This window comes from Anoplophora glabripennis, unplaced genomic scaffold, assembly GCF_000390285.2.
Source record: "Anoplophora glabripennis isolate ALB-LARVAE unplaced genomic scaffold, Agla_2.0 scaffold27, whole genome shotgun sequence".
Classification (NCBI taxonomy): Eukaryota; Metazoa; Arthropoda; class Insecta; order Coleoptera; family Cerambycidae; genus Anoplophora; species Anoplophora glabripennis.
This window is the reverse complement of record NW_019416292.1, coordinates 1,188,921-1,201,969: the sequence shown is the minus strand read 5'-3', so window position 1 is coordinate 1,201,969 and position 13,049 is coordinate 1,188,921. Positions and strand designations below refer to the sequence as shown.

The 13,049-nt window shown below is 34.2% G+C and overlaps 1 protein-coding gene across 3 annotated transcripts in view; it reads left to right on the top strand.

Annotated features, from left to right (window-relative positions):
• Positions 1–4,491: 4,491 nt before the first annotated feature.
• Positions 4,492–13,049, top strand: part of LOC108910260 (nuclear receptor coactivator 6) — a 349,573-nt gene continuing 341,015 nt past the window's right edge. For all 3 annotated transcript variants that reach the window (XM_023457471.1, XM_018714817.1, XM_023457472.1), the window contains exons 1-3: positions 4,492–4,555; positions 4,615–4,815; positions 5,013–5,873. In XM_023457471.1, the coding sequence (XP_023313239.1) occupies positions 5,068–5,873 (806 nt within the window). In that variant the 5' untranslated portion in view covers positions 4,492–4,555; positions 4,615–4,815; positions 5,013–5,067. The remainder of the gene's footprint in view (positions 4,556–4,614; positions 4,816–5,012; positions 5,874–13,049) is intronic.

Sequence of the window (13,049 nt, the reverse complement as noted above, 5' to 3'; positions counted from 1 at the left end):
TAAATTTCAAATAAATATCTCTAAAATCTTCGGAGTTATCAATAAAAATATTTTTTTTTATTTTAATTTTGACACTACATATATCTATTTCAATAGATACTTATCCAACAAGACATAAATGTTAAAAAAATTAACAGTTTGAAAAACGTGATTTTTATTTTTTTTGTCAAGATTTACATTTTAAGTTATTATTAATTTTAAATTCGAAATACTTTAATTACTTTATATTTTAATTAGGATATATTTTTTTTATTTACGCTAGGGCTCCTTCAACATTTGTACCTTGTTAGATGGCTAATAGAATAAGGAAGTTTCTGAAACGCTCATAATTTTGGGAAAAAAAAATTAGCAGATTTTTTAAATTGATTTTTTCCAACTTTTCACATAACAAAATGTTTCCAAATATCTTTCATTCTAAACGGAAGACCATAAATGTTAGACAAGGAATATATTTAAAATAAATATCTTCAAAAAAAATATAAATTTTAATAAACAAAAACTATTCTCCGTATTCATTGAATTAACCAATAACCCTGTACATTAAAATCTGTTGGTCTGGAAAGGTGAAAAATTAATTCGGGATCATATGAAAACCTAAGGCGTGCATTGAGTTCTTAAAAGTAACTATTTGTTGATACGTACACAAGCATTTATTAGTTTTATATGGTGTACAAGTATTTCCTAAGCAGAATATAATTATATAAATTTAATAATTTGTTTTTGAAGTCTTGCCTCGAGCAGTTGACTTAATGTCCTATACTTAAAAGTTAGTGTAGATGGGTATTTAATTAAATTCATTAGTGTAATTTCTATACTTTTTTGTAGTCGGACTATTTATTTCCCGTTATCTATGTGTATAATGTATAATCATATTATGCTGACTATATGTGAATGTGTGCTTTTACTTTCACCGAATTATTTCCAAAACGATTATTTTTTAAAATAAATTTTTTTTCCTATTTGTGTTTTTATTAAAAATCCTTCGAACCTAAACACTTGTTAAACGTAATTCGCTTACGACTGATCCCACGTGACGGGAACAGTCACATCACATGTGACGAGAGAGTTATAGCAGCGTACAAATATCAAATCTGATATTTGTACGCTGGTTATAGCATTTACCTTCATAGCTACCTTCTCCATTTAACGTGCGCACCGTTTCGTTGGAAGGCTGTCTCCACTCCACTAATACTACTATACTATATGTTCGAACAGCTCAAAACATACAGGGAACATTTTGAAATACTTTGTATATCTCTTGTACTTGAAATAGTAATTTATAATGAGAACTATCTAAAAGTACTTAATTAGAGTACACACATTTTTGTCATTTTTGCCAGTTTAGTAGATGTCCAATTTTTATAATGTTCCGTGTAAAATCAAGTATGTGTCCTGTAATTAGCTCGATCCTAGAAAATGATACCGAGCTCGATAAAATGCACTCAAATCTTTGTTGAAAGGTCGACGGCCTTACTATTTAGAGAAACTGGGAAATTATTAGTAAATCATTGCTCCGAAAATTCGAAATTTGTTAACTCACAAACACAAGACATAATAGTCATAGTCATAGTCAAGGTATAATAGTCAACAGCTGAAGCTGCAGCTCATGTAAAATACGATGTTTTCATTCTCTAGTCTAGACGCTCCAGATGTGTTTTGTTCTTTTCTAATTGTAGAAGATGAAAAGACAAAGAGCTATATCTAGAGCATCTAGATGTCAATTCGCGAATGCAGCTAAGAGCTCGTCCTCTGGCGGTGACAAGTGATACTAGCGAAACAAGGTAAATATTTCTTCTGTGTGTGACACTTCGTTTTGTATTTTATTTAAAACTGTATTTAGTGTTCGTTCTTGAACACTGTTATTTTAAGAAAATAGTGTGGGGAAAATTTCAGCAATTATGGATAGAAAGAAGAAATTGTCAAACTATTATTGTTCAGTTCAAGGTTGCTCTTCATGGTCCAAGAAAAATCCAGAATTAAGTTTTCATCAAACCATTGAAGAAATTTTCAAAATATTATTGCCGATAGATATTAATACTCCCTGAATTTCATGAGGGTTGTTAGTAAGTAAGGGCACTAGTCTGCAGACATAATATAAATTTCTAAATTTAAATTAACTGCTCAATAATTTTCCTATATAGTAATGTATATCTAATATACAATGAGAGTTTTCGTTAACATATATTTAAATAGGAAATGTATTCCACAACGGATAAGTTCATAGTTATAACTTAATAAAATGTACATTACATTGTAATGCTAGAGACAAATAAAGTAGACATAAATACTTGCCTTAAAATTTATTTATGAAATATTTGAAACCTATAAAATAACACAAAAGTGAAATAACCGCAGATTGATAACAAAATTACTAATAATATTGGCAAATAAGACAAATGTTCAAATGAATGTGTAAACGCGAACGGCAATGTCAAAATTACCTTGTTTCGGAGCTTTCAGCTTACTGCTTTCGCCGCTTGGTGCGCTTGCATCTTAAAAATTATCGCGGATACCGAACATGCCTTAGTTTGTTCCAGAGATATGGAGTAGGGGAGAATGAGCTTCGACGAGTGCGCATCCACTTTTCTAGGGACGCTACGGGCGCAGACATTTTGAAGGCTTTTACGTCACGCAGTTGTTGTTGACGTTAGGTTCGCAGGTGTGTTTTTTGAGGTTATTCATATTTTTGTTTGTAAATTTCGTTTTTATTGAACTTTAAATATGTCTTGTGCTTTGTACTGTGAAAGGAAGCGCAAGTTGCAGAAGATGTCCAATACAAAACATTTCTAAATATTTAGGTAGCTGTACACAAAAATAAGATATTTCCACTTTTTATTCTAAATTTTTATTGTAAACATGTAATTTTTTTATTTCTAGCTTTCCTAGAAATGAAACTTTACTGGACAAGGACAAGGTTCTTTCTATCGAAAAAGAAAATTGGGTATGGACAAAAAATAACGTAATTTGCTCTGAACACTTTAAAGCGGATGATTTTCTCCCCTTTTGTGGAAGAAAAATAGTACGACCCAACTCTGCACCTTCCATAAAATTATTTTGTGGTGTATCTTCTTCCATTTTAAGCAAGAGTACTTTATCGAGTTCAATTAATACAGGAGCTTTGACCAAATTGATGTTACAATCAAGTGAATCATCTTTGACCTATAACGTTACTGAAGTTCGAGTAGGTACAACGTAAAAAGAAGAGACAACTGAATTTAAGGTAATAAAGATTTGTAATTTAAAAATAGTAGTAATGCTAAGGATGTTAAANAATTTTCTGCATTACCGTCAGTCATGTTACAATTTTTTATCCATATTTGAAAAGTAGAAATATCTTTAGGGAAATGAAAAAAATGTTTATTTATATATCCTTTCTTAATAATTGGATTAAAAAATGCATTTTCACACAAAGGATATTTGCATGAATATTTAAGTCGTCCTATTACCTCCATGATGTATGCCAGTGACCGTATAGTAATTATTCAAATCTGCCTTGTTTACAAAATATTAACATCTACTAGCTAAAAATATCTATGGAAATTTATTACTTACCTAGTCTAGTCCACCAAATAGTTACATCTCAACTCAACCTTAAGCTTAAGCCACTAAAAGTCCTGGAGACTAAGGAGTAAGTATAACAGAAGGTATAACCTACAAATTACAAATACAATTTTCAATAAATAAAATATTTCTAACATAATTCAATATTATTCTATTACTGGTCACACTTCACAGCTTCTGTTTTTACTTACCTGGAGGAAAAAATGCATTTATAATTTAATTAAAATGTAAATGCTTAGGAAATGATAGATGGGCTTGACGGGAATGGCGCGATGGCGGGATGCCAGGATCACATCCTATTGTCTCTGATCACATCTTCTTTTCATTTCACATCACAGTCGGGAATGTCGGGATCATGACGTGACGTCACACTGGCGGGATGCCCTGTTCTGCAGATAAAATAGGGTGTGACAGAACATTTTCCTCTGGTGGTGCCATCACGTATGAAGGTGGCAAACTACTTGTCGTTTTTCAATTTAAGCCTCGAGTTTCCCCGGGCTGATATATAATATTCAACAGCAACAGCTGAAGCTGAAGCTCATGTAAAATACGATGTTTTCATTCTCTAGTCTAGACGCTCCAGATGTGTTTTGTTCTTTTCTAATTGTAGAAGTTGAAAAGACAAAGAGCTATATCTAGAGCATCTAGATGTCAATACCGAACATGCCTTAGTTTGTTCACAAATTTCCCCAGGAGGTTGCCAACCCCCAACAAAAATATTTAGTGCGTTTTACTGAAATTCCACTGAAGATAATTACAAAACGGACTCCAAACAGCGTTGTCAGCAAATTTTAGAGAGAACTAATCGAGAAAGTTTTCTCTTAATCCCAAAAAGCGACATTAAAAGTTGGCGGCCATCAGTGGATAGGTGGCGCGAGCGCGGAAAAGCTGGTAAACTGTTTTTGTGCAATGCATCATGGCGCCTAACGCAGAGGCTTCTGGGAGTTGTGGATGGTTTCCATTTTTCAGTGTCTAGTTTTACGCGGTGCGAAACGTAAGCGAGAGAAAGTGGTTGTTTGTTACAAAGTGTTTATTATTTTTTCATATTTCCAGCAATAGTCCACATGAAACTAATTGAAAGATGACGATATGGCGCGTATTTCAACAAACTACAACCTAATATTGCAAGAGCAGGTGTTGGGTTAACCCGAGGTGCAGATCAAAACATATTTTTTAGAAACTGCTGCTCAAACAGATTGTAATGGTAATTTTCGGTAATTGCAGCTATTTACGGGATACTAATACGTCATGCAGGTAATTTATTACTTGGTTATAGCTAATAATATTTACAAGTGTCATAGAAGTGCCTTTAAATTTTATTGCAGGTTGTAAATTAACCTTTTACTTTCTCCTCAGTTCCCAGATAGCAAATATTTCAAAAATATCTTGTTAATTTTAGTAGTCGCGGACGTTGCTCCCTTGTCGATAATAATGTTTTGACTTTCTTTTAGAACGATTGTGAGCTAAGAAGGGGCTCAACAAGAGAGCCGTTGATATGCTGTTACGATGGCAGGAAAGCCTGACTTATCAGCTGCTCCTGGTGTACAAAATGTAGTGGTATACGTATCGAATGACAACTTTGCTCAAGCATATGCTGTCGGGCAGCAAAATGTGCCACAAAACAACCACCAGGCTGTCCACAGCTCTGGGTATCCAAACACATCTCATTCTATGGCCCCCGTGGTGGGCCCCACTAAGACATTCACCGACAAACAGGTCATCAAACCTCCCGAATACACGTCAAACGGGCAAGTAGTAAACAGCTCTGTCCAACAAGGAGGTTACTTTGCTGGTGTGATATCTCAAAACGGGTTCCCACAGCCTATAGTGAACAATATAAGTTATCAGAATGGCGCTGTTATCAAGAACTACAGCAACAGCGAAGTGCTATCAGGTGAGAGGCAGGCTGGTCCTGGCAGGCCTGATATCAAAGTGCGGGACGAGTGTGACAATCGTGATAGTTATGTGGAACCGGGTTACGTGACGGTTATGGGGGCCGAGGTGCCCTCCCAGAGTGTTCGTTGTGATTCAGTGCGCTCCGAGACTGCCGAGTCGAGCTGCAGCAGCTTGAGTTCGGCAGATGAAGGGCTGGTAGTAGTGCAGAACCAGCCGCCCGAGATGGTAGTGTACGATCCTAGTGTTAGTGTGCGGCCTGCGGGTGTGGTTCTGGCAGTCGGGCCGCCTCCCATACCCCAGCAGACACAAAACAGTTCTTCCGTTGTGGGAACTTTAAATACAAGTCAACAGCCGTTCGTTACTGTGCCGTATGGTTGGAAGAGACTTTTTAATAATGGAAGCATCATTTATATCAGGTGAGTAACTGCTTTCTTGTAGTGATAGACGAAAATAAAAATGTCGATATGGGTTAAATAAATAATAATAGGCTTAATATATCTGAAGTCAGTTTTATTGGAAAGTAAGGAATAATTCTGTTTTCAAGGAAATATTTGTACAAGTCTTGTACAGCTCTTATAATTGAGGTTAGTAATTAACCTTTGCTGCTTTTAATGACTTGTAAAAAAATGTTATGTAAACATTTTAAGTGTATTGAGTGCTGTTTTGAGTCCTCTATATTAATTACACAAACTGTTTAAGTATATCACTGGGGTTTTAATCGATTTTGATAAATAAATTGTAAAATCAATTTACATACCAAGTATGCTAAACCCGATGCCGAGGCATCTGGGCATGAAGGTAATTAGAACTGCTCATTTATGTATGCAACATACAACTAATGAAAGTTGTGAAAAAAGTTGACTAGACCCGAGCTTAAGCCATGACCATTTAAAGTCCTTGTAATATAATTGCCCAGATAGTTAACTTGCAAGTTTTCTCTTTTTTGTTTTATCGGTTTATTGGAAGGCATCGAGTGTCTAATCAGATTTTAATTTGTTGCTCAAAAAACCGTCTTGTTTCTCATAACACGTTCAGATTTTACTAGGGATTAACAAGAACATCATGAATTATTTATTTAATGCGATACATATTGCAACTTTATTAGAAATCATGATGCTTCTTTTTTTTATTGTACTTATGTGAATAATTTTCATAGAATTTTTAATAGACTTACTTTCTGTATTGGTTTAAAATTTTAAGTTGTTTTTGGTGTGGTAACAGCGTTTTAATTTTTATTTGGAACTAATTTGGGTCAGGTTTTGATAAAACATAATTAGCTCGGAAGTGGTATCAAAACAAATTAAAATTCCAGTGAGATTATACATGGATTCAGTCATTTAATGGGTACTTAGTAACTTTAAACAAACTATTAAATTATTGTTGCAGTTTTTTGCATATGCAATTTAGGTAAATAAAAAAAGGGAAATGATTAAAAATATCATGATGCAGGATATTCTGATATTGTCAGTAATATTTAAACTACCTCGAGGGGGTCGTTAACTATGGGTTTTCCCATTTAATATGTTAGAATATACATTTTTTGGGGTTAGGTTTCCTGCTTAGATTGTTTGTCTCGGATTATCGTGTAAAATTTTAGCTTGCACAAAGAACGAACTGGTTCCTCAGGACATCTAGGGAGAAAACTTCCCTAAACAATTTCACTCAATTTATGACTCGCAAGGCGATGAAATTTTTAATTTTTTTCCGACTGTTTAATAAACGAGTTTATCTTCTTACCTCAAAATTGTTTTACGTTAGAATTTCATCGCGCCATTAGCTCTGTATAAATAAAATATGTTACACTGTCGCAGCTACGTGTCTTATAACTTTCTAATTTGAGCATTGTCGCCTGCGTGCATTTGATATGGGTTCAGCTTCCTTATATTACCGACGCGCTTTCTCTCAATATTTATTATCGGAGGCCTTTTTTTATGGGTTCTATATCTCGTAACGAGGAGGCGAGAAAATCGTCGCCGTCTCGCAAACCGCGCGCTTCTACTTTTACTCGTTGCGTCAACTCCGATGGGATTAGAGCGATTTGCGTCCACATAATGAGGCCGAATCGTCATTAATAATGGATGCTTGTAGGAACTGTCATCGGCTGTCTCGAACGCTTTATCTTCGTTTGTTGGCGCTCGTCGGAAGACTTGAATGGGGTAGATAATCATAAAGTAATCATCGGAAAAGGTTATTTATGATTTATCTGGGAGCGTTGTGCAAGGCGTTACGTGATGGGGAAGTTGCGAAAAAATGTCGATGCTTCAGGTTTGCAACCGCTGACGCAAATATTTTGCTGCGGTGTTACCTGTAGTTTTACCAAAAAAATTGAAATGCAGAGTATGTTGTCTAGATGTAGCCACCCTTAAGAAAAAGTAATAAGTATGTATTGTTTCAAAAAAAAAAGTAGTTACCTACTGGAAAAATTTCAGAATTACTTACAATTAGTATTAGTAAAAAGCAATTAATATTAATGTAGCTAACTGAAACAAATCTAACTGTAATAATTATATATGTAATTTTCTCAAAAAAAGGAAAATGAATAGATTTTGATTGGTGTGTAAATTTCCGGCTGTGAATTTACATTAGTTGATTTAAAAAAAAAATATCTCAATAACTTAATACTATTGTTCTGATTCTTTTAGGTTTCATATAAAAGTGTTAGAAATTTATTTTTTCGTTCTGCTGTTGTTATTCTAATATCTAATATTTTTGAGACATATTTTTAACTTTTTTATTTCATTTGTATTCCTTATTTTTTATATATTTTTACACTGCGAATTTTATATTTTAAGTTTTGGCTTCCTGTGCTGTAATGGGATATCATTTTGGACATTAAGTAAACAAAAATAAGTAAATAAATTGTACTAAATAAATATTCAAAATAGTAACATGTTTAACATGTCACAAAACAACGTCTCGGTCTCTTAAAACAGGACCTTAAATTTTAATCAAATTACGTCTTTTGAAAAATGTGTAATTAAAGTAGCCAAATATTCACGTCGTCCAAATAATCATACGTATTAAAAATAATTTTTAAACGCACAAGTACAAAACAAACTACAACATATCCTCAAAATGTCCACCACCATTTTCGATGCACTTTTGAATCCAATTTTCGCGCACTCGCTGGAAAATACCTCAAGAAAAGGAAATAATGTTACGCAAAAAACAGTCAGATACGGTCCAATTCCAGATACCAATTGAATTGCGTATTGCTGTTATCTGCCGCGCCGTTGTCACATTGCTCGATATGAATTTTATCGAATTTTAAATTTATTGCAACGCTAATTATTTTTTAGAATTAAGCGTAAAGAAGTTCAAAAAAGTGATAAACATTACAATATTCCATAATTAATCGAACTTTTGTACATAAGTTGGAGATTATTTTAATAATTTTTCTCTCGGAAATGGTTGAGTTTAGGGCCCATGTCAGATAAGTTTTTTTTTTTTTATTTTAATGTATTCTATCGTCTGTTAAAATTAAGGCAGTCAAACTTCTAACACCCTGTATAATACATTTTGATATATGTAGTATATACTGTGATACGATATTATTGCAGCCAAAAATATTGTAAAAAATATACTTAAATTATTGAAATGTTAAATTTAAAATGAAAAATGATATTAAAAATGTCATAATTTGTCAAAATGCATGAGTAGGATCATATTCGATGCAAAGTAATAAATCATTGCCTGTTAAGGGATCCAGTGCCATACGCTTTTAAGGAAACCCTTAATTGAATAATTTCTTTATACATTATGAAGGGACGAATGGATCAGTTCACGTCTGGCACCCTTGTTCCTACAAAAATTCCTTTATTCTCAGAAACTATTTATTTTAAATGTAATTTATTATAAAACCAATTTGTTTTTTAATTTCCACATATTATGTACTACATTTTACCTCTGTACGCGCCACTGTTGTTTACTTGTTTTTTGGAGGCGCTCTGTTTTACGATCAAGCTCGCCAGGTTAGTATTTGACGTATAACCACTTCGTACACTCGATGCACCTTGGTGACTACAGCTAGTACCAGAACACAGTGCGTATGCAGCGGTATGTCAGATTTAACATTGAATTTCATTTTAAATTTGAAATGGTTCATCTTACGCCTCCTATAAATGATGACACGATTTTCCTTTGATAAAAGACCGACAACTTTTTGCTCTACTTTGCATCGAATACGATCCTACTATAGATCATTTGAAAATATCCGATTTTATTTTATTATTCGAAATTGAATTACACAAATAAACACAAGTTGAATGTAATCCATTTCTAATGACTGATTTGTGTATCGAAACGTTCATTTAAATTTCCCGCTACTTATGTACCGTCATGCTCTATTGCGCTGTTGCCGTTACTTCTTCGCGTTCACTTGGTTGTCGACAAGTCAGAACTTTTTATGTTTGATAATTAATTTCTCTGTGAAATGTGCGTTAACATCCTTTTTTCTTTTTCTCATCTATTAAATAATGATTCAAGTAAATGTCTATATTTTTTCATTTTACTATTTGCATTTTTTCTTCCGTAATTCGATTGTAAGGGCATGCATAACAATTCCCATAAGAACGTATGTTAAACATTCAAACATTTGGCACTAATTAAAAACAAAAACAAATCCACAAATAATTCGAGAATAATTCACAGAAATTGATTTCGCATTGCAAAAAAATATATATCTCAATAATATTAATAAACCACATGACGGTTTATGCAGCCCGCGTTATGACGGAGGAAGAAATTAAAACGAGCGGATGTAATCGCACATAATGCTCCAAAAACAATTTTCCCCGCAATTTCGTTCTCGCTTTGTGCGCAAACCCGGGCTCGCCGGTCGACTCGGACATCCGATCCGCCACATTGTTTCAAAATCCGCATCCTTGACGCCGTTCGAAAAAAAAAAGAGGAGGCCAGGCGCGAAGAGGGGACCGTAAATCGTTGCCTCTCGAACGGACGTCTGCAGCAGGCCCTATTATCTCTGCTACGAAATAATTATAAAGGGAGCGGAAAAGGGCCCACGAGATCTTTGTTCGGTATCGACCTGGTTGGCGCGTCTCGAACAGACTTTTAACAGAAGTCGGAGTGGTAGATGCACACCATCTGTTTCTGTGGCTTTTAAATCATCATCCCCGAAGTCATTTCTATCGCCTGTGTACCTGCCGTTGCGTTGGGACGAATCCGCCCCTTACCGACTCTCATGATCACCAGAAACCTCAAGCAATATACCCTGGCGTTGACACTACCTGGGTTTAATTACTTTATTATTATAATCACTTGGTATACAACGTTCGAATAAAGCAATTTTGCCACATTGTAATAACCCACTTAAGACTTTTGTGTAATCAAATGTGATTAGGGTTCACTACTTTTAATCCTAAGCTATTTATGGAATGCATTGACACTGGTAACTACTGGTAATGACGTCACCAGACGACGACTCGTGAGGTGAGATGTTATGTAATACTTAAGTGGTATTGGTTACATCGAAACAGGTCGCGACGTTTACAAAAACGAATGTTTGTGTGCTCGCGAACAGTTCGCGAGCAGTTCATATAACGTTAGCGCCGTTTATTTTTGTTTTTATCCCATTTAGAGAGCGACAGATGAAAAAAAATTACAGTGCTTACAAAGGAATATGGGACAAAAGTTTCTAAATCCGCTTGCATCCTCTCGTTTGCTTTGAAAAAGTCGCCTTTACCAGTTCTGTTGACTTACTGACATTTAAGTCACCTGTTGGACAATATAGTCCAGTCACTGAAGATGGAAATAAGGTAAAAGCTCCCAATTTTTTCGGATAGCATGAATTTTCCTGAAAATTTGCATACAAGCTCATCTGACCCTCCACTTCAAAAGTTATATTGTCTAGATGTGTGCTTTTTCTATTTGGAGGTCAAAACTACCCTTGTACGAAAAAAATGCGAAAATCGCAAATTTACGTATTTTAAAGATTGAATTCATGTTCAAATATGTTGGATAAAGTTCCTTGTCATGTTTTTTTAATATAATTTATGAAATTTAATACTTTTCAACTCTTAAAAATCCTTAAAAACTATCCTTCCATGGACAAAAAATAGAAAAAAAAGTTTTTAACATTTTAAAATATTCTTTTGGTGCATTTTTACAAAGTTGCAACCCTTAAAAACCATCCCTTATCTATATCTATACTAATATTATAAAGAGGAAAGATTTGTATTTTTGTATGTATGTATGTTTGTTACGAATAAACTCAAAAACTACTGGACGGATTTCGATAATTCTTTCACCATTAGAATGCTACATAGGCTATATTTTTTATATCCCAAAATGTTTAAAATAAATGTCCACCCGTGCGAAGCCGGGACGGGNCCACGTGACGGGAACAGTCACATCACATGTGACGAGAGAGTTATAGCAGCGTACAAATATCAAATCTGATATTTGTACGCTGGTTATAGCATTTACCTTCATAGCTACCTTCTCCATTTAACGTGCGCACCGTTTCGTTGGAAGGCTGTCTCCACTCCACTAATACTACTATACTATATGTTCGAACAGCTCAAAACATACAGGGAACATTTTGAAATACTTTGTATATCTCTTGTACTTGAAATAGTAATTTATAATGAGAACTATCTAAAAGTACTTAATTAGAGTACACACATTTTTGTCATTTTTGCCAGTTTAGTAGATGTCCAATTTTTATAATGTTCCGTGTAAAATCAAGTATGTGTCCTGTAATTAGCTCGATCCTAGAAAATGATACCGAGCTCGATAAAATGCACTCAAATCTTTGTTGAAAGGTCGACGGCCTTACTATTTAGAGAAACTGGGAAATTATTAGTAAATCATTGCTCCGAAAATTCGAAATTTGTTAACTCACAAACACAAGACATAATAGTCATAGTCATAGTCAAGGTATAATAGTCAACAGCTGAAGCTGCAGCTCATGTAAAATACGATGTTTTCATTCTCTAGTCTAGACGCTCCAGATGTGTTTTGTTCTTTTCTAATTGTAGAAGTTGAAAAGACAAAGAGCTATATCTAGAGCATCTAGATGTCAATTCGCGAATGCAGCTAAGAGCTCGTCCTCTGGCGGTGACAAGTGATACTAGCGAAACAAGGTAAATATTTCTTCTGTGTGTGACACTTCGTTTTGTATTTTATTTAAAACTGTATTTAGTGTTCGTTCTTGAACACTGTTATTTTAAGAAAATAGTGTGGGGAAAATTTCAGCAATTATGGATAGAAAGAAGAAATTGTCAAACTATTATTGTTCAGTTCAAGGTTGCTCTTCATGGTCCAAGAAAAATCCAGAATTAAGTTTTCATCAAACCATTGAAGAAATTTTCAAAATATTATTGCCGATAGATAATACTCCCTGAATTTCATGAGGGTTGTTAGTAAGTAAGGGCACTAGTCTGCAGACATAATATAAATTTCTAAATTTAAATTAACTTTGCTCAATTTTCCCATATAGTACCACATGATCAGCCTTAAAAACTGCCTCTCCTTCTAATATACAACGAGAGTTTTCGTTAGCATATATGTAAATAGGAAATGTATTCCACAACGGATAAGTTCATAGTTATAACTTAATAAAATGTACATTA